Raw genomic sequence first — 24,517 nt, forward strand, 5'->3', positions numbered from 1 at the left:
AATCAAAAACTGTGAGATTGGTGGACAACGCTCTGCCCTTCTGCGCCACAGTCGCCCCAAGTGCCACAAACACAATACAATAAACTGTATTACAATATATGCAGAGTGTATCTATCTATCACTGCTATTTTGTATTAGTGTTTTAAAATATCTGTGTGTGTGTGTGTGTGTGTGTGTGTGTGTGTCCCTCAGCTGCCAGTGCAGATGTAATGACGTAGCTCTTGGAGAGTCAGTAGCAGTCTGTCTACCTGCTGATCATAGATTCAGTTTTCTGTTTATCAGATCAACACATGAACCTTTTAACTGTGTTCATAAACCCACATTAGCTGGATATGAGATCAACAAGATTATTTTATCTGATTAACTTCAGGAAAGATTTGAATACCTATATGTGATCTGTGGAGTTGTCTTAAGAACTTTGGGATTCACCATTGTGTATTTCTGAGGTCTGACAAACATGTCACACAAGGAACCTTTGAGGTTTGAGGTAGGTGTTCATCTTTTTATATTACACCAGGGTAAAATACATCTGTGCAAAATTGGCCCTGATCATGCTGACTGGTGACTGACCTTCACGTGATGCTTAGAATATGGAGGATTATTGACATGACACACATGAAGCTCAAACATCATTATCAAATTACACTTTGACATCCAGACAAACTGTTCATTATCTTTTATTTCTGTACAAAAATTGAAACAAATTCAAAGTCATGTAGTTTCATCACGTTACCAGCCCAAGCCACATATACAACACATCTGTTTTTGTACAGTTAAAACAAGCCAACTATACCAAGAGTCATATGCAGTGAGATGTAGTAAAATGGAACTATAATGTTTTCTTACATACAGTATACAGACAGGACAGTAATACCATTACAACTCAATACATGTCCCGTGTAAATTTTAATCAATGGTGTCTGTACAATAAATAAGTATAAAATATATCTCTTATCAATCTGTGGATTTTTAAAAACATGTTCAACATACAAAACACTAAATTACTGCTACAACCTCCGAAAAAAGACCAGCTATTTCGGCGATGGGAGGGGGGATCATTTTTCTCTTCACACTGGAACAAAGATTTCATTGCGGTTTTGAAAAGGGGGGCATTGCACATTTGAAAACTCCCCGAGTTAACAGCGAGATAATCACTTTAATCACTAGTTAATTGTTTCTGTTGTAATGGGCTTCTTGCTGGTTCACTCCAAAAAACATAGACAAATGAGTTACAAACACTGCTATGAAAAAAACATGGGAAACATCACAATATCTAGTGAGCGGGTGCTCGAAATGAAACAAAGCAGGTTGACAACCACGAGTCTGGAATGTTATTGTTTTCTTTTTTAAAATCTCTTCTTCTGTTTTCTCTCCTTGACCTGTTCAGTCAAGCAAAGCAGGACAATAAAACCACTCTGTTACTACGTGTGGCACTATGAAGGAAGCATTTTGTGTGCAAATAATACAATATACGTGCATTTGACTAGCTGGCGCATACTTTCCTAGTATTTTGTCCCCGACTGTTCAAAGGCTTTAGATTTGTATCATATATAAAACCAGTCATTTCCGAATGAAAGTGAAAGATCTCATATGAGACAGATCCAGAACATGCTGGATTCTAATAATCCTAAAGTTTTTCCAGGCTTTGGTGGATTGGAAGGTGTCGAGGGAACTTTTTATCCCGCTTACAGTTTGTAGTTCCTAGATCTCTTGACAGTAAGCCAATGGGACTTTTCTATTATTGTTATTATTACTGTTAGGTTAAGTTTTGTTCAGCAAGATAATCTTGATGAAAACTTTTTTGAAGCCTAAGTACAAACACTGAAAGCAAGAAGTATAAACAACCATGCTAGTTACCTTTTTTTCTTTTCTTTTTTTTTTTTTTACAAAAGCCTTTTCTCTTGGTGTGATCTGATTAAGCTAGTGACTGTGAGCTTACTGCTGAATAGAGGAGTCTGTGTTCTGGAAAAATTGCAACATTATTACCACTGAGACAGGGGGTACACCTTGAGTCTGGAGTAGATGAATGTCCACTCCTGATGTCCACCCCTTGCTGGATCTCTCAAGCAACAACAGGAAGCATCATAGCATACATCATGTCCAAAGTCTCCCAAACCGGCAAAGCCAGAGGAGCTAGGGATGGACCTACAGTTAATGAACATTGCCATCAGCGCTGTGTAACATCTAAATATATCAGCTTCGTCTGTGTTTTATCAGCTATGCTTCAAATGGAGTGTTCCTCCCCCACACGCCTTTGAAAGTTGAATTGGACCTACTTTAATTTTCAAAACATATGCCCAAAGCAGTGTGGAGGTATGTGAGTAACCATTTGAACTTTTGTCTCATGTTCATTTTTCTGTAATTACAAGTCAATTATTCATTTTCATTTGTGTCTTTGAGGACAGACTGGGCAGTAAATCCTCAAATACACAATTACCATATCTTATGTTTCTTAATAACAATATGCACGCTGCTTTCAAGAGTGACAGTCTACCTCTGGATGTGTTCAAATGACACCTTGTATGGACTGAATCATTCCAAATAAAGCCCAACTGTTACTCCATCACCTAACCTCACGGTCATCCAGCAGTAATAACAAAGAATAATGACTTCTTAAGCTGTAGATGTGGAAGTGGTGGTGCAAACAAATACTGAAGTCCATTAGAGAACAGACTACATACACGTTATTATTAAAGAGTGAACTTTAACCTTGAGCCCCAGTTTTGATGGACTACAAGGCCGAGTTTGAGAAAAGTTATGGCTTTTGGGTTTGTCGGAGAGAACAAGAAACAAGTCAATGTTAATGTTAAAATTCATGTCCACATTAGCTGGTGCACACAACAGAGATTTTCACAGCACCACCGTGATACTAATACAATGATTACTTAAGCTGACGAGCTAACATTATTTGAACACAGCAGTGATGTATCAATCAGAACCAATATCCATCACCTCTTCATGTCTCTGAAGACAGCCGACAACTGTTCCGTGCCACTGTTTCCAAAGAGCTGATATGTCCACTAAAAGGTTTTGCTGTCATATTTAAAGTGCTTTTCTGATGGTGGGTTTCTTACACAGATTAATCACCAAATCACATCATTCTTTTCACCGCCAGACCAAAAAAACCCCAAAACAAAAACAAAACAGAAAACACCAATTGATCCTGGACCAATGGCTTGGCGCGACTGACTCTGCAGTGCTGGCAGTGCATGTGTATGTGCTAGTATGTACAGTTTAATGAAAAGGTTTGCATCTCCTTACATTGAAATGGCAAATAGAGTGAAATATATATGTATTTTTTATCATCGACAAAATATTTAATGGCCATTCAGCTAGTACAAATATTCCTTCATCACCAAGAATGGTCGAGTGTAGAAAAAGGAAGTTATAGTAAAATATTATATCTCGCTTGATAAACTCTCTAGATAATAACCTTTAAATGTAAAATCCGGCTTATTTAAAAAAAAAAACAAAAGACTCAGATCAGTGCTGGATAAGTGGCACACAGGTCTGTTAAATTGGGTTGTAAATAGGTAGATCTCCATGTCCAGTCTTAAGCAGGGATCACGACTACAATTTTCAGAAGATCTCAAAATGAAATTGGTAAACCTTCATTATGTTCTGTAAAACATGGTGGAGGCTCGCTGATGTTTTGGTAGTGTGTGTCTGCAAAGAGGAATTACAGGAATTAGAGCTAAAGTTGAAAAAAGAATCACACAATCCAACACCAGAAGATTTTAAAATCCTCCTACCATCAGTCACAAAGTTAAAAATGAAAAGGCAGTGGATCCTTCTAGTAGACAATGATCCAAAGCACAAAGCGAGGTCAACTCAGGAATGTGTTAGAAAGAATAAAGTGAATGTTTTACCTTTAAAGTCTAAAGACTTATATAAATATAATTGCAAAACCTGTGGATAGAGTTGAAGAAGGCTGTACACGGCAGACAACCAAGCAATCTGGTGGACTTGAAACAATTATGTAATCAAGGATGGGCTAAAATTACATCTGAAGGATATAAACGCAACTCAGAGGGTATTTCAGAGGTTGTCAGAAGTTGTAGACAGAGGACATTGAAAAGTATTGGAGAACATTTCTTTAGGGGGATGCAAACTTTTGCAATGATATAAAATTCATTACTATAGATCACTTTCTTATATACTCCCTGACAATTTTGTTATTTCTGATGAAGGATCATTTATAATCACTGAATGTGCAATTAATTATTATATTAATGGAAAACATCATTTTACTCTTTTGCCATTTCTACGTATGGGGATGAAAATGTTTGCACTCATCTGTATGTGTGCATGTAGATGTTTTAGGTCGTGTGTGTCAATAACTGGGGGCTACATAGTCTCTCGTCCTGTCAACCCCATTCGTCCTGCTACTCATAGCTTCATCTTGTGCACTACAGGGACAGGCAGGACTTGATGGATCTTGGCTCGGTCAGTGTTTACCTCCAGATGGACCCAGTCAGGGCGGAAGGAGCCCTTGAACCCCACAAATGCCAGTTTTTCTGCAAGGAGAGCAAATGATCATTAAGGTAAGAGACATCATCTGAGCATCAGTGGATTTTCATTTTTGGTTCTGAACAAAACAGCAGTATTTTCCTCACTTCCTCACAAGTCCCTTACTAAAAGAAGAGGACAACAATTTACAATCCCAATTCAAAAAATGTATAAACATAAACAACATCAGATGTTTATGCTGAGACTTTTTACCATTTCATGGAAAATATTAGCATCCATCACAACAGCATGGCTGTTGTAAGAGTCCGGGTGCTGAACTGGGTCCAGACCTTTCACCAATACAAACATTTGGCGCATCATAAAACAAAAAATCTGGAAAAAAGGACCAGGATGGGGGCGGCTGTAGCTCAGTTGGTAAAGGCAGTCATCCACAGACCCCAGGGTCAGTGGTTCGATGGGTCCCAGCTATGTGTCGAAGTGTCTCTGGGCAAGAGACTGAACCCCTAACAGCCCATCCTATCCCCAGCTGTGCAGACCCGGTCCAAGCCCGGTAGAAATTGGGAAAGGTTGCGGCAGGAAGGGCATCTGGCATAAAAAAAAACTGAGCCAAATCAACATGCAGACAATGATCCGCTGTGGCCACCCTGAACTCGGGATAAGCCGAAAGGCCAAAAAAAACAAAACAAAACAAACTGTTGAGTAGCTAGAATCCTGCATCAGACAAGAAAGGGACAACATTTCTCTCCTAAACTCCAGCAACTGGTCTCCTCACTTCCCAAACGTTTACAGACAATTGTTACAAGAAGAGGGGATGCTACACATGGGTAAACATCATCCTGTTCCAACTTTTAAGATGTGTTGCTGCCATCAAATATGAAATGTGCTCATATTTTCCATGAAATGGTAAAATGTCTTGTTTATGTTCTATTGTGAATAAAAAATGGGTTGATGAGATTTGCAAAGTTGGGGTTCAGTGTCTTGCTCAAGGACACTTCATCATGTGACCGGAGGAGCCGAGGATCAAACAACTGCTAGATTGGCTAATCAATTGGTAAGTAATTTCTTTCCCACCTTCCAAATACAAAATTTATATATTTAATTTAGCTTTTTTTATTGTACAAAAAAATATTATTTTCATACTTTTTGGCTGCAGGGTAATTTTCTTCCACTCCCTTTCCCTCGCTTTCCTCGTTATTGGGAGTGTTCCTTTGTTTCTAGTTTTTGGCCAGGATACTCACCAGTAACTGGACCATCCACATACAGTGTTGAAAAACAAAACTAAAGGTGAAGACTTCAGAGGATGGTGAAGTCTTTTTATAAGCAAGGTATTTTTAACAGACTACAGTAGATATCTGCAGAAAATGTTGCTTGGTAAAAACTGCAACATTGACAACTAATTTTCACACTACATTCAGGGTAAAACCTCCAGTTTCCCAACTCTACATTGCCTCTAAATTGCCTGTAGGTGTGAATGTGAGTGTGAAAGGTTGTCTGTCTGTTTACGTCTCTCTCTGTTGGTCTGGGATGGACTGGAGACCTGTCCAGGTTGGAACTAGTGGCAAAGTGCTCAAAAACTCTACCTAAATAAAAGTAAAAATAAACAAAAAAAAAAAGGTACTATAGTAAAAGTGTTGCACCAACACATAGTGATAGTAACCACCTAAATAAATCATCTATCCATAGATGGATTCAGGGTAAACAGCCGGTGAAGTAACAGCATCATTTTATGTTACACAAGTTTTGTGGAATGTATCTCAGGAAATCTGAATTCTGAGCTGCTTCACTGTGACCTTGTCTCTCTATAGATATTAGTATAAACTGAATTACCATGTAATTTGATGCTTTTGTTCGCCCCAAGTCTCTCCAGGACTTTAATCCAGGGTCCTTTGGTAACCAAGCGGCCCTTAGATGTCATAACAACGATAGAGCTAGAGAAGAAAGAGGCAGCTCATCACTCATTACACAGGATGTATCTCATGCTGGAGCCTCAAAAACAATGTTTCAAACAAGACGTGATCCGTTTACGTGTAACATAAGCAAATGTATTTAGAATATTTTGGAACTCTATTAATCATTACAAAGCAGCAGCTTTTTACCTGTCTTTCAGTCCACTGACGTAGTTGTCTATCTGTGCAGGGATGCCCTGCAGGATGGAGTTTCTGAAGCCTTTGCTCTCCACAACCTTCCCACTCTGACCGTCGATTACCGTCAGCTGCACTCCGTCCTCTGGTTGGTACAGCTTCTTTCCATTTACCTGTTACATCCAAACCAGCCACAACACAAACAGCACAGACACACAGAGTATTTTTTAAAAAATGATGAAAGATAGAATGAATTTAGTGACTGATTTTTTGAAGCAGAGTTCATGTTAAAAGAATGACGATGAAGAAAACTTAAACTCCAGCTGAATCCTCCTACCCCTCTCCAGCAGTGACGGCACAGACATGACTCTGGGGGTCTATTACACAATTTTCTTATACTTTTATTGGCACATACCAGGTGGACACCTGTGTAAATATGCACTTGCATCTCATGAAATGTGAACACTTTTCTGTTTTCTCCTTTACTTAGATTAAGTAAGTCGTTTTGGATAAAAGCGTCTGCTAAATGACTAAATGTAAATGTAAATGTAAATATGTTATGTAACTTTTTCTATAGCTTAGTTAGACAAACCATTAATGATTAAACCATTGTGTAAAATCTAAATTTTTGTTTTAAAACAAAAAAAAAAAACATATTTAACAAGCCTCAACTGATGCTGAGGTGTAGGAGCATCTCTCCAATGGTCTTGTAATTGACCATATATATATGCTATGACTAGAAAAAGACCACCACCGCCCCACTGTTCATTCTTCAGAAATGTTTAAATTGTTTTTCTGTGTTACATCACTGCAAAAGCTCTGCATGTGTGAATGGTGCTATTTATCAGTTTATTTGTTTTCTGTGAAACCATAGTGGAGAAGGGAGGAAAGCTTATGGCTAGTAGAGAAAGCACATCCAAGATAAATAAGCACTATCAGCACACTGACAGAAAATTAATGCAAAAAAGAAAGGAAGAAGTAAGCATGAGCTGTATTCTTGTGATTTTATACCCCTAAGACTGTAACAGTACATTCCAGTCAAGTGAAATGTGATTAATAGTTTTAATTCTTACATTTGCAAGATGTAAAAGTGGAGAACTTTTACTTTCCCTTTATACTTTCAACAGTTTGACCAACTTATATATTTATTGCAGGTGTAAAATGCACTTCTGCACAGTGATTTAAAAACAGCTTTTAAATTAAACAAATCAAACAAATATGATGACATTACATCATATTGTGTCTATGTTATGTATACGACTTACAGTACTGACATTACAAGAAATCCAGTGTGGAATTTTGAAATGGTAAAAAAAGTAAAACAAAGAAATTTGTTCATGAACATAATATTTTATGCACATTGAGCTAGTACAAATATCACTTCATCAGAAATTATAGTTAATTTTTCATTCATTTATCAATGCAATTGATGCAAACTTTTGCACCCATGTACTTTTTATTATTTCACTATGTTAATCACTGTTTAATTCACTTTACTTTCACTAATTCAATCTCATTCACCATTTTTTGTTACTTCTGATTTCCAAAGATGGTAACAGCTACCTGTGCAACTGCAGTGTTGTAAATAATATCTGTTTGAATCAGTGTAAATGTACAGCTTTGTATCACGGGTAGGACACTCTGAACTGATGCAGGTGCAAGAAAATGTGTTTTAAGGTGGCAGTAGCTCTGTCTGAAATACCTCAGTAAAGGCAAAGTCCTCCTTGATATGGAAGAAGCGAGTGTTGTAGGACTCCAGTTTGACCTCTAGGAAATGTTCTGGTGAATGCTGAGAAGAAATAACAACAGAAACAGAGCTCGAATTAATACAGCACTTTTGACATTTCACAGGGGTGATTTACAGTTAGTTTTGGAGATTAGTTTGGAAAATTCCAAATCCTGTAATTGAATGTCTTGAAAATATTGCAGTTATTTTACTGTTACATTATTTATCTACAAGACATAACCACAAACAAATGACATACAATTTCTTTTTCATTCTCATTTATTCTCTTATTTATTCTTTACAAGCTCTGAACACTCACTGTTACATAGTGATATTAAGTTACTGATAAACCTGATTGGAAAGAAAAGTCTAGGTTTTAGTCCCTGTCTTGCTGTTGTTAACTACATATATGTGATAACTAATAGGTAATTACAAGAATCTGCGAATTTGCTGCTGCGAATCTGCAAGGAATGTAAATTTACATTTAGTCATTTAGCAGACGCTTTTATCCAAAGCCACTTACAAGTGAGGTACAAGGCAGCAAAAATCTAAGTCAAGGAAAAAACATCAAAGTGAAGTCCTATCAGAAAAGTCTTTACAATAAATTGCAACACATTGTGTTGGAAACAGTAAGGACCTGTTCTAATGCTTCAAACACATAGTAAGAGGTTTGTCTTTGTTTTTCAAAAAAGAGGGCAAATTAGCCTAAGTAATATTTTTCCACAAATGTGAGGCCCACCATCCTGAGAATGCTCAGTGTTATCTTTGTTATCAATTGATGAATTGTTATATGAGTCAGGTTCTATGAATAGTAAGGCAGGGTTCTTTCCTGTTTAAAACTGAAACACATAAAGAAGTGCAGATAATGTTTTAAGTCCCTAAAAACATGATTAAAAAGAAAAATCGAGCTTTTAGTACCAGTCTTGCTGTTTGTATACCTAATTTTAATTAGTAATATTAACACATATCTATAATATGATCTGTATCTCTAAATTCTATACAACAATTGTTAACATGAAAGCACACAGCTACTGATTATGTGTATAAAACAGAACTATTTTTGTATTGTTTCTATCCAAACCAGCTCCATTTTACATGCTGGCTTTGAATCCTATTGGTTTTTATGAGTACAATTGCAGTACAACACAAAATAGTGCACAACTGAAGAACATAAAGTCATCCTCAGAAAGCAAAATGAAAGGTGGCATTTAGACAGAATGTTAGACATGTTAGTATCCTGACTGTGTGTCCATGTGATGAATGGCCAGTTTGTGCACGTGGGAATCAAACACATGGTTGAAGCAGTAACTGTTTTGACAGTTAATTGACAGTTTTTAATAATAAAATAATAAAATAAAAAAGCAAAGCAATAGGTAATGGAAATGTCTAATAATTTAGCATCACAACATATGCAATGTTTCATTTTACATTAGTAACATTTACTATTAGAAATAATGAAATAATGAATTTAACTACTTAATGATAATACAGTATATTACTTTATCACCGTGGTTCAACTCATTTTTCAGGTATTCCCCCATAAATTTTGGAAATGAGGATGACATTTAAGCAACAATTTTGTCATGATGCTTCCACTAATAATAAAGGCATTTATTGAGTCATAGTTACTTATAGTTACAGTCTTACGTAATTAAGTTTGAATACAACAACAAGTATCTGCAAAATAATTATCAATTTAGCTTGTTTAAATACAGTAAAATACTGTTATTATGCAGTCAAGGATAATAACAATAAAAATGTGTAAAATAACATGAAAAAATGCCAGAAACAAAATTGCAGTTAGTTAGTTAGTAATTAAAAAACAGCTAAACTGTAAATGACACTGTTCTTTAACTCTTCATTTAACAGAACAGGAAACATTTTAATTTCTTTAAAAAATTAAAGTTAAAAAAAGTTACATAACAACCTTTTTTTACAACTTTTGTAAACCAAGGAGACATGGTAACAGTGGCTGGTACCATGTCAGGGATTAAACTGGGCCACAGTGCACCGAAGCTTCCTGAGCCACAGTTCAGAGCAGTTTTCTTCAGAAACACTGCAACTCTCATGTTTATGGTTTGAACATCGTGTCTTTCAGGCAGTTCTACAGTGACCAAAGTAATGCAGCTTGTTTTCTATATTCATATTCATATATCTATATTCTATATTGTTTCAGCAAAGTCCAAATATGGTTATATATATTTTTTTAAGTAATGTTGATTGGTTAATTTAGAATAATGTAGTAGCTGCATGTAAAGGGTACAGTTTTTCAGCTCCAGGCAGATAAAAAGGTTTCCCACCGCCTGTTCTACAGAGACTAAAATTTGTTGGGAGGCCTCTTTTATTGTGGGGGTTTCAACTGATGGTGACCATTAAGACTAGGAAGCAACCTGAGGACCACTGCTGTGGGGTGTTCTTCTTCTAGTGCAACCAAAACTTGCAAAAATGTTTTTCAGTATGTTATTTTTATACCTAGCTTTTATACCAGCTTTGCCTTTCTAGTTTTTATTTATTTGCTCAAATCTACCACCACTGGTCTAAAACGCCTGCTTAGTAGGACAACATCAGCAGGGTTAGAAGACCAGATTTGCAAAGTGCATTTGGCCCATTGGGACATCCACAGTTGTGTGTAAGCATTATCTGTGTCTGTGTGTCTCAGAGGGTGGAGGTGACACAGTGAACTTGTGTCTGCAGGGAGGAATACGTCTGTGCTGTAAAAGTATTTGTTATTTTACCTTCCACTGAAGGGTTTAAAGAAAGCATTGGTCTTACCAGCCTGGCATTAGGTAACTTTTGTGGCATGGGTACATCAACAACAGGGAGCTCAGCGTGTCTGGGGTAGGCCTGGGCTATGCAGTTGCTGGGCGGACTGCCTTTAGGGATGGTGGCTGTAATCTTCACCCTCTCACAACCCTTGACGGAGCAGAAGGCAAACTGCTCCCGGTCAGTATGGGCCTGGACTTTCACAAAAAGCAGGCTGCAATACACACAGTGGAATTTTTAACACCAAACGACCACAGAATAAACAGACACTCTGTACCTTTACTAGCAAATAAAATGACACTACTAAGGAAACAAAGTACGAGGATCATTTTCCTGTGCACTGAGGATCATTATGACAATTTAGTCTGTGGCTGCTGGGCGTCTGTAGGCCAGAGGTCAGCTTTTACTGTGTTGAGCAGAAGGTTATCATAGCTGATTCAAACAATGGTACCCACCTCAAAAAAAGTAAAATCCTTTAAACACTGTATTTAAAAATTGCATTAATTGATCATTTCGGTCACTTTTGGGGCAGAAAACCAAAAGCCTACAGCCTATAAAGACTTGTTAAGAAGACTGTTTGGGTCTAACCCTGTGTCTTCCTCCCAGTAGTAGTATCCTCTGGTCAGATGGGAGTGGCTGATCTTCTCCCTCTGTGATGTCCTCATAAAGATACCAGTCTTGCGGGTCTGTTTAGTCAGGCGGTTGTGGATGTCAGAGATGATGGTAAAGGTGGTGTTTTGTGGGTAGCAGAGACCCACATTGATCCAGTCATTTCTGATCCAAAGCAAACAGAACAATACAGATTTATTACTGTATTACCCTTCCAACATCCAGAAAACATACAGTAGCAGCAGCAACAATCAGACAAATTGAACTTTGTGAAGACCTAGACAACTGAGTTGTCTAGATGGACCCTAAGGTGCTGTTAAGTAGCAACTCACTTGGGTTTTGGAAGATCTTTTGCCCCTTCTCCAAGAGTCATGTTCAGTTCTAACTGAACTTTCCCAGGAATCTTCCTGACCTTCGGTCATTTTCCAAGTATTTTCAACAATCCCCAAACTGACACTAAATCTAGCAATTATTAAACAAATGTTACATGGGAATTGTTGAAAGTACAATAAACTTAGAAAAGGACTAAAGTGATCCATTATATCAGCAACACTTACTGAGATCACATTCATAGTGCCTTGCAAAAGTACTTGCAAAAGTCATACTCCTTTAAAATTGTCCACATTTTATCACATTACAACCACAAATGTAAATGTATTTTATTGGGATTTTACAATAAATGATAAATGGTTTTTAAAATGTTTTTACAAATAAATATCTGAAAAGTGTGGTTTTGTGGTTGTAACATGAGAAAATGTGGACAATTTTAAGTGGTATGAATACTTGTGTAAGGGTCTGCATTTCACTCTCCAATGGACCATCATATGTGTCATTAGGACAAGCACCAAACTAGGACAGGAGATATACCCAAAAAGTAAGGGCCGTTTGAATTGTCTCTGTTTGTTGGTTTCCCAGAAAGCTTAGTTTCTGTCATTTTTCTTGAGTCTCCTGATTTAGTCTGTGTTTAATACAGTTAAGGACTGTTGGTAGAAAGTTTTGCTCTTATGGTGAAGTGGATATTTGGTCTGTTGTTGGTAGTTTCAGCTTAGTAATCACCGAGCGTTCACACCTTTGACCTAACAAAGACACAAATTAGTTTGGTTTCAACGAGGGGGCGGTTTCAGCTGTAGCCAGTTAACACCATATATAAGGGACCTGCTGGGCTGGAGCATCAGCCCTTGTGGTTCATGTCTCCTTGTGTAAAGACTGACTGTGTAAAGACCGGCGAGTCTACCAAGCGAGGACATTAAAACGCACATTATTTCTAACTACTTCTGTTTCTTTACTTTGCTTCACATTAAACCTTTCTACTCCGTGAAGCCTTTTTCTTTGTTTTACCTCCGCAGACGCAGGACATGGCGTCCTACTAGAAGACGACATTTTTCTCACCCAGATCACTTTGACACCAGTCTCTTTTTCTCTTGCCCTGTGGAACTGCCAGTCTGCAGTGAACAAGGCCGACTTCTTTCCAGCTTTTGCTACACACTCAGCTGTTCACCTGCTTGCACTTACAGAAACTTGGATCACGCCACAGAACACAGCCACCCCAGCTGCACTCTCCACCAATTTTTCATTCTCTCACACTCCTTGCTCGGGGGGCTGGAACTGGATTTCTCGTCAATGACGCCTAGAAGTTTTCCCCAACAGCTCCCCTCAATAATCTGTCATCTCTGGAATATCATGTCATTAGGATCACAACACCGATTACAGTCCATGTGATTGTGATATATCGACAACTGGGCCAGCTGGGGAATTTCTGTGATGAGCTTGACGTGTTGTTGTCCCACTTCCCTGAAGATGGCACTGCTGTCATCGTCATGGTAGACCTGAACATCCACCTGGACAAACCACAGGCAGCTGACATGTTTGCACTTCTAAACACATTTGATCTGAGTCTGGTCTCCATTCTTCTGACCCACAAAGCTGGCAACAACCTCAACCTCATCCTCGCCCTGAACTGCACCACAGACAACATCTTGGTCACTCCTCTGCTCATTTCTTCATTCAACTGGCAGTCTTCATCCCTAGACCTTCGCATTCTCCAACCACACTTGTAACATTCAGTCCTAACCACATGTCTCTCAACCCGGACCGATTCTTTTCGCTGGTCTCCGCAACTCTGACCCCAACACAGGACCTCTCCATCCTCGATGCTGATGCAGACACCGACAGTCTCTGCAATACACTTTCATCGTGTCTGGATTGTCTCTGCCCCATGTCTTCAAGACCCGCTCATCCCTCAGCTTGATTAGAAGCATGGCTCACTGACTGGGTTTGTGAAGCAATGCACCACGCTCAGGAGTGCTGAGAGGAAGTGGCGCAGATCCAAGACTCCATCTGCTCTTGCTCAGTATCAGAGTCTGCTTGTATCTTTTTCTTACAGTCACCAGGGCAAAGACTGAATACTACCAGGAGAAGCTCAGCAACACCTCACCTCACAACACATCCACTTTGAAATCACTAATCCACTCACAGCAGGCGCTTTTCCGACCTCATTCAAGCAGGCCAAGATTACCACATTAATCAAAAAGCCTTCTCTTGATCCCTCCCTTGTGGAGTTATCGACCTGTCTCTCTTCTTCCATTTCTGGCCAAGACAATGGAACGAGCAGTCTTCAGACAACCCTCAGACTTTCTTTCCAAGAACAACGTGCTCGATGTCAACCACTCTAGGTTCAAGAGGGGTCCCTCCATAGAAACCCCACAGAAACAGCATTTCTGACTGTCATGGAGTCTCTTCGAGCTGCAAAAGCCACTGGTCAGTCTTCTGTCTTAATCCTACTTGATCTATCTGCAGCCTTCAGATCCTATTGTCCACACATTCTGACTTAGGCATCTCTGGATCAGCTGTAGACTGGCTTCCATCTTACCTATTGGGACGAACTTTTAAGGTATCCTGGCAGGGGCATGTTACTCACTTTCATAGCCTCTCTGCCGGTGTGCCGGAGGGTTCAGTTCTTGGTCCTCTTCTTTTTCTGTTTATACTAAATCCCTAGGTTCTATCATTCGCTCTCATGGTCTTTCCTATCACTGCTATGCTGATGACACACAACTCTTCTTGTCCATTCCACCCGACGACTGCACTGTCTCATAACGCATTTCTGCCTTTATGAGAGGGAGACATCTCTAGCTCAAACTCTCCCAGACCGAAGTCCTTATCTTCCCAGCCAGACCTTCAACGCAACACAACATCAGCATCAACATTGCAGCCACAGTGATTGTCCAACTTCCTCCTGCTCTTACTTGCACACATCTCCTGAAATGTAAACACTTTTCTGATAGGACTTTTCTTTGAAGTTTTCTCCTTGACTTAGATTTTTGCTGCCTTGTACATCACTTGTAAGTCGCTTGGGATAAGTGTCTGCTAAATGACTAAATTTAAATGTAAATGTAAAACTTGTCAAAGAGTGAACTGCTGTTAAATTGACTGGGAAGGAATGTCAAGAGGTGCTGTAGAGCTGTTTGACGTAAATTATCTCCTTTACTCCTCATTTGAGCCATCTGTGTTTTCTGACCAATATGTGGACAATGCTATCTTCAAGTGAGTGTCCCCTTGTCATTGAGATGCAACTGGACTACTGTCTTTTGCCCCATGGGGCAGGTTCTCCTGTGCTGTTCCATGTGTTTCTGAAGCAGTCAGTTAAATTAAAATGCTTTTGTACAGTTAAACAAAATAGCATATATGAAGACTAATACATTTTTAAGTCACTCTTTAATAATGTCTTTACCTAGTTATCCATAAGCCATGGGTGCTGTTCATCACATCCCATTATGAAATGTTTTGAAGCAAATTTAAAGCAATTCTTCATCAAAGCTTTAAACTCAACAGAAAGTACTGCTGGGCACTTATTGGAATACACCAAACTGAATAAACCAAGACAGAATTTCTCATTAAACTAGAATCAGTTTCCCCTTAAAAGACAGCAGCTGTTTGACAGCAGCCAGAAATGAACAAATCATGTCCCAGCTCCTTGTGACCTTTGCTGTTTCAATCTGTGAACTGTAGATGGAGCCATTGGTGTGTGCACCATCAGTGGAAATATACTATTATGTCTCTACACTGGCCATGTCAGGGTGGACTCAGGCCATGGGGAATAGCTGAAATGCTTGAAATGACAAGCCGCCTTTATGCAGCTGAAATATCTGAACTCCACACTGTAAACACTATTTGAAGGGAGGAGCACGAAATCAGGCTCTCCCATTTCTGTGGCGAATCCTCATAAATAACAACAGTTAGAGGACTGAGCTTACGGCCTCCTTCAGTTTATTTCACTCACCATGAATTATCTGAGTGACCTCAGGAGCTGCCTCTCCATTTCCATAAAGTCTTTAAGGCGGGATTGGTGCTGAAAACAAAGTTACTCAGCTAAGTTCCCATGTCATCACCCACAACTTTTTCATTTGTTGACTTAATAAAACATGTGTCTTTCTATAAATGAACAATTTAGTCAATTCTTGAAGGATGAAATCATTAGTAATTTTTTAACAAAGTACTTATCAGAGTCCGAAAGACGGTCCCCACACATTTCTTCCTTTATCAGAATTTAGAATGTTAGAACAGTTAAGTCCTGGCCAGGTGCAGGTGTGAAAAAGGAGGTTCACACTTCTCTTATTTAACACAGCTAGCTCAGACTAGTGTCCATCACATGTTCAAGTATTCTATGGTTACCTGTATCAAGAACTTCATCAGTAATACCAAGTAAATATTCACTTAAGGATTCTCATGTATGCCAATGTTATGAAAGGAAATTATGGAGGCGACACAAGGTGCACTGGCCAAGAATAGTCGCGCACCTTATAGGGAAGTTTTGGATATTCTGTCACTAAGAGGATATTAAGTACTTTTCACGTACTTTTCTCCTCTCCCCACTCACTTTAGTAAGTCTTCTTTCATGTTTTACACTCCTTATCCCACTAGTCATTGCTGTTACTCATTTGCGTGTCCTCCCTCATAGACTGGAGGACAGCACCACCTAGTGAATCGGAGGACTTACTACATCTCCTCTTGCTTTGCCAACTATATTTTATAATAAACTTTATTTAAACTGAGCTGTTAAGCACGTTGTTGGGTCCAACCTTAAAACCATTCCCTTACACTTTTCTCTCTCTATTGGCACTCAAAGCGCTTAACACTGCTTTTCATTCACCCATTCACACTCACAGTCACATACACTCCCACAAGATTGGGGAGCTGCTATGCAGCTGGCCAACATTAAACAGGAGCAGCTAAGTTGGGGTTCAGTGTCTTGAGCAAGGACGCATTGTCATGTTCCCACAGGAGCTGGGGCGATGCCCACAGGATAAGCGGTGACAGATAATGGATGGATATATAACTGAGGTCTAATTTCTCCTTTTACAGCATCATGCGTACACCTCAGCTGTTTAATTTTTAATTTATTTTTATTTTTTTGCTGTAGTATTTCATTTGCTGTTGAGAATTGTAGAATTTCTTGGGTATTGGATTTTTACACATTTAGTATGGTAACATCCATGTGGGTAAGTACTTATTTCAGATTCCACATCTCCAGCTATTGTCAAATTATTAAATTACACTGTCTCAATTCATGCTGCTTCAGTTTATCAAATTTTCCACAGATCCCTCATGACTTTTTTTCACATTCAGTAGCAAATGCAAAACAACTGGAAACAGGATTTTATGTGTAAAATGGATGGATTTCCATTTAAAGGTCTTAGTATCCCTCAAAGAACTGTCATATGATTTGCCATCTGGCATCTGACCAAAGTGTTTAAATCCATTCTATGGTTCTGCTCAAAGGTGAGGTGAAAAGACTCCCTGATTTCCAACAATTCAGTGTGTTTCTGAGTTTTTGATGGCTTGACATTTAAATCAAGCAAACTAGGTTAATAGCACACACTCTTTCAACAATCACTCCCCTGTAGCATTCAAATGGTTTCTCTTAGACATTCAGACCAAAAGTAACAGAAGAGGGTAAATGAAGAACAAAATCTGGAAAGTTGTTATACAATCGGAGAATCGCTTCACAGTTCTTCAACAACATTGACACGGACAACATTAGCTGTGAAGACAAGATCACAACCAGCATGTACTGGGAAGAGATCACATAACACTGACCGGAAGCCAGGCTCACAGAGGATTTTCATTGACGACGGACCACGTTAAGTCATCTTAGAGACTAGGTTAGCATCTATCTACTGACGAGCACACCCACAGACGTAACCAACAACTTGTTACATAACATGACCAAACTGCCCTTGACACTGGAGACAGATCATTCACTGAACCAGACACAATCTTCCTCCTTTCCCTGCTCGGAGTGCTTGCTTCAGTGCCGCTCCAATAAAAGTATGATAGAGGAGTTGGAGGGTAAATGTAGGTTAAAATTCACTCTATGGATGGTTGAGTGCAGCAGATGAAGGCCAGGGGCTGATTTAGGTCTGTAAACAGGTCAACATCTGTTCTGGGATTAACTGGACACATTTACAGTACTTACGACAGCAAAAAGGTGACAGATCTGGGGATGGCTTTGAACTATATCGTGCTTCTCTTGTGCACTTTGTCTAGTCGAGAGTTGTAGCATGAGCAGCAGTAGTAGCTTTCAGTGCAGTGATGTGAGGTATTAAAACAGTCGACTGATTAAAATAGAAGCGTATCTGCAGTGTTAGATGTGCCACTGATGGATGACTGAGGCTAAAATGCTTTCTGTGCAGACGTGTTGTTATGCACAGTCAAGTACAACAGACAACATCCTCAACACGTTTTGACAGTGCATTTACGATGAGATGATAAATGGCTGAAATAGCTCTCACACCCCCCTAAGCCTACTCCCACGTTTACATGTCAAGTACAAAATAAAAAGTCTTTGCTTTGTTAGAGGGTCCTGAAAGATGTTTGTAATAATCTTTAGACATCACAAGATGGGGATTGTGTTGCACAAAACATCAGTCTGCATAAAACATTAATTGTGCACACAGGCTATTGGCATGTTTGCACAAGTTATTGTTTTTTTGCCCCTGTGAAAACTTAGTGGTTGTTTGTCATAATAAGCGTTGTGCGTCCACTGACTTGTTGAAGTTGATGAGCCAGATGATGACCTCAGCCGGTGCCGCCTGGTCCCAGTGGATGGTGTAGCCTTTGGCCAGTGTGATCACTGGCTGGAACTGCTGGTAGTGTTTCCTTTTCCCCAGGGCCCCCTCTAGCATCAGGGGCCGATCAGGATACTCATCCTTCACAATGAGCATGTTGAGGCTGGCAGGGTTACGGGTCTGGATGTAGATCTGAAAGAACATGCGGCCAAAGAGTTAGAAGGCTCAGCAAATTCTGCACCATCTTCCAGTTCTGACAGATAATAGACTTCTCACTTGTGCTTGTGTACAGGACTTTATAGGTACTTTAAATTTATAAAAGCATTTCCTTCTTTTTCTAACTTCACCACATTCGAAAGTGAAATATTGTACTTTTTACACTGCTACATTTATTTGTCAGCTCTACTAGTTACACTTTGCAGGTGTAGATAAAGAAGTTATAATTTGCTCCACCTTTCCCTGCTGCTGTTTTTGTTTCACACGAAGTCTCTATAGACACAGGGATATTATACATTAATTACTTGAAATATTTCTATTTGTCACTTTTGCTTTACTTTAACACTTAAATATTACAGCGTGTAGTTCCATGGGGTAAATAATTTGAATTGGTAGACTATTGTTTTAGACAAGTGCTTGCAATGATTACTGAGCATTAAGTTTGTCTACTTCTGCCACCTCTAGCTTTATGCCTCATCTCTACTTTAGCTATTCTCATTACCTGTTAGTATTCAAGATTACCCCCTTAAAAAAAAAAAGAAAAACGTTCTAATTAGTATCCGTTGACACAAGCATGTGTATTTATTTTCGGCCCAGGAAACAGGTCGCACATGTGACAGTCATTGCTGTCTCAGTGTAGTGTATGATAAGAATGTACTACAGTCTTCATGAATGGACATCCTGATCTCACAGCTTACAAAGACTCTTACTGTATGACTTATTACAAAATACTAAATATTACAAAATATAATTTCACAGTGATTCTGAAATTATACATACACATTTTAATAGAAAATGTAATCTAAAAAAGCCACAGTTGTCTTTTTTATTATTGTCCTACTTCCTGTCTTTGTACTATACTAGCTTTAAAATGTCCTGTGTTATTGTACTGGTCAATGGGGTCAACCTCTCTACCACTATAGCCACTGCTGCCCCTTATGTTGGATGCTCTCTCACTACAATAAAAAAGTAGCTAGTATTTAGCACATGTTTAAATCTACATAAAGTACAAATACTTCACTGCTGTTGATAACATAAATATATCTAATCTTATGCTTAGTTTAACACATTTTCATAGGTCAAAAAAAGATTTCTATCTAAAAACTAAGACAAATATTTGTGTTACTATAGAGACTCCATGTTGACCAGAAACTTCAGCAGGTAAAGGTGGAGCTGATTTTAACCAGTTTATGTACTGACAGCTGCTTAATGTGCTATGATACATCAGCATTTTTTAGTCCTTTAAATATGAAGTATCAACTGCAGATTTGCAAAGTAGCAGCTGTCAAATGTGGTAAAGCATGGTTAAAAGAAACATCATGTAGAACTAGAAAAAGCATTTTCAAAAAGAAAATGCACTGTGAATGCTTCAGTGCTGAAATGATTTTCCAAGCAATACTGAAAAAAGCTGAACCGTTTTTGCTAAAATGGCTGAAACTTTGGTTTTAGCTGAAAGCTGAATTATATCTAGACTAAAATAGCTGAACGTTTTATTAAAAAAATGAAAATAGCTGAAATTTGTAAAAAACTGAAAAATAAGCTGAATTGAATGATTTGCACTTATAAAGCGCTTTTCTACCTATTGGCACTAAAAGCGCTTTACACTGCTTCTTATTCACCCATTCACACTCACAATCACACACACACTCATACACCGATGGGGGAGTTGTTATGCAGCTGGCCAACACTCACTGGGAGCAACTAAGTTGGGGTTCAGTGTCTTGTTCAAGGACACTTCAACATGTGAATAGAGGAGTCAGTGATCAAACCAACAACTGTGGGACTGATGGACAACTGCTTTAACTCCTGTACCACAGTCGCCATTATTGATCTAAAAAGCTATATCATTTTGCCCCAAGTAGCTGTAACATCAAATAGTTGCATTAAAATCCTGGAAACTGTCGTAGCAAAGTTTAAGTCAAACACCTGAAGAAAAGTAGAAATTATAAAATACTATGAATATTGCAATCAAGCAAAAAGTTAAAATCTCAATAGATCAAAGTATTTGGAACCACTCACATCTGAATATGGAGAAGGATTTTAGCAATTGTCCAATCAGAAAAAAGCGGAATGTAAATAATATATCTTTAAGAAGCTGAACACTTTGGTGGTTTAACCGTTTTTAATCTCATATGAAGTCTCAAAGTTTTCTAACAGGAGAGTGATAGTGTTTAAAATAAGGCATGAATTCAGATCATTCTGGAATTCTGTCTCTGTCTTGTTCTTTTATTGTGTAAAACCACTTTCTGTAAGCTCTGGGGTCAGAGGGTCTTTAAATTTGAGTAAGTACAACCGCCAGTGCCTCCCAGCCATCCACCATCTTTAACCTCTTATCCTGTTTAGGGTCATGGGGAAGCTGGAGCCTATCAGCCATCATAGGGTGAGAGGCAGGGTCCACCCTGGACAGGTCTTCAGTCTATTTCAGGCCCAAAACAATTTCGATTCAATTCATCTTTATTTATATAGCGCAGATTTACAACAATGTCATCTCAAGGAATAACGTCAAGACTATGAAGATATGTAGAGAGAACCCAACCTTGCCTTGACCAGTTGGGGTGAGTGGAAAGTTGAGTGTGAAAAGAGCAACAAGCATGTTTATCTACAGACATATGGCAGAGAAGATTCAAAACATTGCCTCAGAAACAGTGCAATAAATAAAAACTACAAGTCATATCTGAAAAAAAATCTGACTTCTCCGTGAGCAGCAGAAGGCTTCAACTGACTCGCTGATATACTTTGTCAGAAGATTCCCACAAATAGTCATGGTCGTGAGTTACAAACAGCCTTCATCTGGGTCTGCTCAGAAAATTCTGGAACCCTCTCATAAAGGGGGGAGGATTAATGGGGGAGTTGGGTGGCACTGTCTGTGCTTTTGGCCATTTTCAACAAAAACCATAAAGCTCATCAAAATGAGAAATACATTTTCTGAAAGCTGTCAATTATGTCTACCATTTTATTGTATAGGTTGTCTGTGAAAGCTGAAAAGTGAGAGAGAGCAAAGGAGAAAAACTGAAAAAAGTTTAAAAGCCAAAGAGCAGAAGCTAGAATGTGTGATGTCATAACGACTGGGCTGGGTAAGAGCAGAAATTTCCAAAACCTGCATCAAACTAAAACTGCGATTATTCAAAAACTGTAAAAGATATTAAACAGCTTGACAGTTAATAATAATAATTGCAATAATAATGCTCCAGCATTCACAGTTATGAATTAACATTTAAACACATATAAATAAATCACAATTTTCATTCACTAATTAACCTAAGATGATAAAATAGCTCAAACCAAGGCATGTTCCACACCTGCATAGCAGCTCCCCCATCGGTGTGTTTGATTGTGAGTGAGTAAGAAGCAGTGTAAGTGGTTTGAGAATCAATAGGTGGAAAAGTGCTATATAAGTGTAGACTGTTTCACAGAGAGAATTATTATGAAGAGCATGAAAATGCATGTATGTAAGCAATCAAAGCAGGATGTAGATTGTTTGAGAATCTGTGACACCTGCTGACTCACCTGTGCATAGTGGCCACTGCAGATAGCAGCCTTCCAGTCAGGCACATCGATGCAGTCAGGGTGGCGGAGTAGCCAGTTATCCTCTTTAACCAGGAAGGCTCCAGGATACTCACTGACTGAGCCGTCAATATCATGAAAGATGGTTGTCTTGTCACCATCCATCTGCATATTATTAAACCAGGGACCTGGCTCTCCAAAAAACACTCGAGACGTGATCTACAGTAAAGAGACAGAGTAAGGTATGGCTCGTCTACACAAAGTGCTGTCTTGCAATTGATGCAAATGTGTAAATTGTGGCACAGAAGTCCAGTTTCCAAAGTCCAAAATGGAAATTTACTAAATGATAAAATCAAATTTTCTTTAGTTGGTGTCTGAATTTTTAACTGTAAACTACATGTTGGCAAAATGAAGTAAAGTTTAATTTCAAAAGCAACATCTTTCCACCAGTGTCTGACTCACAGGTACGTGGTCAAAGGTGATGTCAGTGACGTTATTGTTTGGGCAGCTCTGCCACGAGTTGTTGAGCCTAAATCCAAAGGCACTAGTGTGCCGCCCATCCAGCGAAGTGTATTTCCGAAAAGTACAATTCTGCACATTGATGGGCCCGTCATAGATCTGCATGCCCCGGATAGGAAAGTCACTGTAGGAAAACACAAATGAACGCACACACACACACCAGCCCATTAGTAATTTACTGAATAGTGGTGTGACACTCTATCCAGCGTACTGGACAGACAAAAGAGGATGCTTTTAAAATAATTTGTTTTCATTCGAACTCAGACCAACATACCTCCTCAGTTATTATTATTTATTGGTTAACAAACAAGGATTTACTTATTGACACTGGATTCACTGGAAAACATTGGAAGTGGGGTAAGATAGCACATAACAGAACAGACGGTCAGCTTGGGCAGCATCAAATAAGAGAATGTGGCCAAAGTTAAAATCCTGTTCTCTGTGTGAGTGATGAAACTTTGAAAGTCAGAGAGACAGGGGCAAAAAAAGAGTTTCATCATTCATCAAATACAGATAGACAGAGACGCAGCGAGGACAAGGCCTCATTTTACCTCCCAGTTTACTCTGGTTGCTCCAGTCATGAAGCTTCTAGCAGGAAGCAGCTGTTTTCACTGAGAACCGTCCAATAAAGTCAAAGACACAAGTAGAAAATATCTGGTAAACACAGTCATTTAGCAGCTAAAGAGTTTGATTTGACTCAAGAAAAACTCATAGTCTTTTCATAGTCTACACAAGCTACTCAGACACAAACGCTCTTCCACCTCGTGTTGCAAAATGTGCAGTCCAAAGTTACATGGTGCAACTGAGTGTGTTATGCCACATGTGTCTGGGGTGGCTGTAGCTCGGTCGGTAAGGCATTTGTCCACAGGCCACAGGGTCAGTGGTTCAATACCCGGTCCCGGCTACATGTCAAAGTGTCCTTAGGCAAGAAGTGAGATGAACCCTAGAAACTGAATCCCAAGTAGCTCTCGGTGGGTCAGGTGAGCACCTTGTGAGTGTGTGTGAGGGTGTTACGGTTTATTTGTTTGTAACGTTAAATGTAATGTTTGCCTGTGTGTGTAATATAATTGTTTATGATGTGTCTATGTACTGATGATGTCATTAGGGACCATATAGCTTTGATAGTTTGCCATTAAAGTTTGTTGACCAGTGGTCAAGGAAACAATGCAACGCTATATTATCATTATGTGATGAATTGCATTTCTCTTATAAGGAGTTGTTTTTCTGCATTGAACTCTCTAATCTGCTTTGATCCCTGTTTCCCAATGTGGAGTTGGCTGAGTTCGGGTTAAGTCACTAAGACCCCGCCGGGCTCCCCTTGTGCAAGTAAAAGACAAAAGTCGACTTGTTTTGTTATTTCACTGTTGTTGAACTGTATTTCCAGGTGTAATCAGCGCTGTTGTGGTTGTTAGAACCCAACAGAGAGAATGAGAAGCAACATTGTAAAGCTTTGGATAAAAGTGCCATTTACCATTTACTGTGTCCTATGTGGGCACTAATGCAAATATCATACTGTCACCCCAAGTTATTTTGTTAGATGAAGAACTGTTTCTGATTTTGGTTAA

The 24,517-nt window shown here is 38.9% G+C and overlaps 1 protein-coding gene across 5 annotated transcripts in view; it reads right to left on the minus strand.

The window, feature by feature from the left end:
• Positions 1 to 661: 661 nt before the first annotated feature.
• cemip (cell migration inducing hyaluronidase 1) overlaps positions 662 to 24,517 on the minus strand; it is a 168,730-nt gene continuing 144,874 nt past the window's right edge. For all 5 annotated transcript variants that reach the window (XM_067493648.1, XM_067493610.1, XM_067493620.1 and 2 more), the window contains 9 exons: positions 22,896 to 23,076; positions 22,437 to 22,652; positions 18,694 to 18,905; positions 11,629 to 11,814; positions 11,050 to 11,254; positions 8,254 to 8,340; positions 6,567 to 6,724; positions 6,298 to 6,398; positions 662 to 4,517 (listed from right to left, as the gene is read on the minus strand). In XM_067493648.1, the coding sequence (XP_067349749.1) occupies positions 4,390 to 4,517; positions 6,298 to 6,398; positions 6,567 to 6,724; positions 8,254 to 8,340; positions 11,050 to 11,254; positions 11,629 to 11,814; positions 18,694 to 18,905; positions 22,437 to 22,652; positions 22,896 to 23,076 (1,474 nt within the window). In that variant the 3' untranslated portion in view covers positions 662 to 4,389. The remainder of the gene's footprint in view (positions 4,518 to 6,297; positions 6,399 to 6,566; positions 6,725 to 8,253; positions 8,341 to 11,049; positions 11,255 to 11,628; positions 11,815 to 18,693; positions 18,906 to 22,436; positions 22,653 to 22,895; positions 23,077 to 24,517) is intronic.

The sequence above is a fragment of the Channa argus genome, chromosome 2, assembly GCF_033026475.1.
Source record: "Channa argus isolate prfri chromosome 2, Channa argus male v1.0, whole genome shotgun sequence".
Taxonomy (NCBI): Eukaryota; Metazoa; Chordata; class Actinopteri; order Anabantiformes; family Channidae; genus Channa; species Channa argus.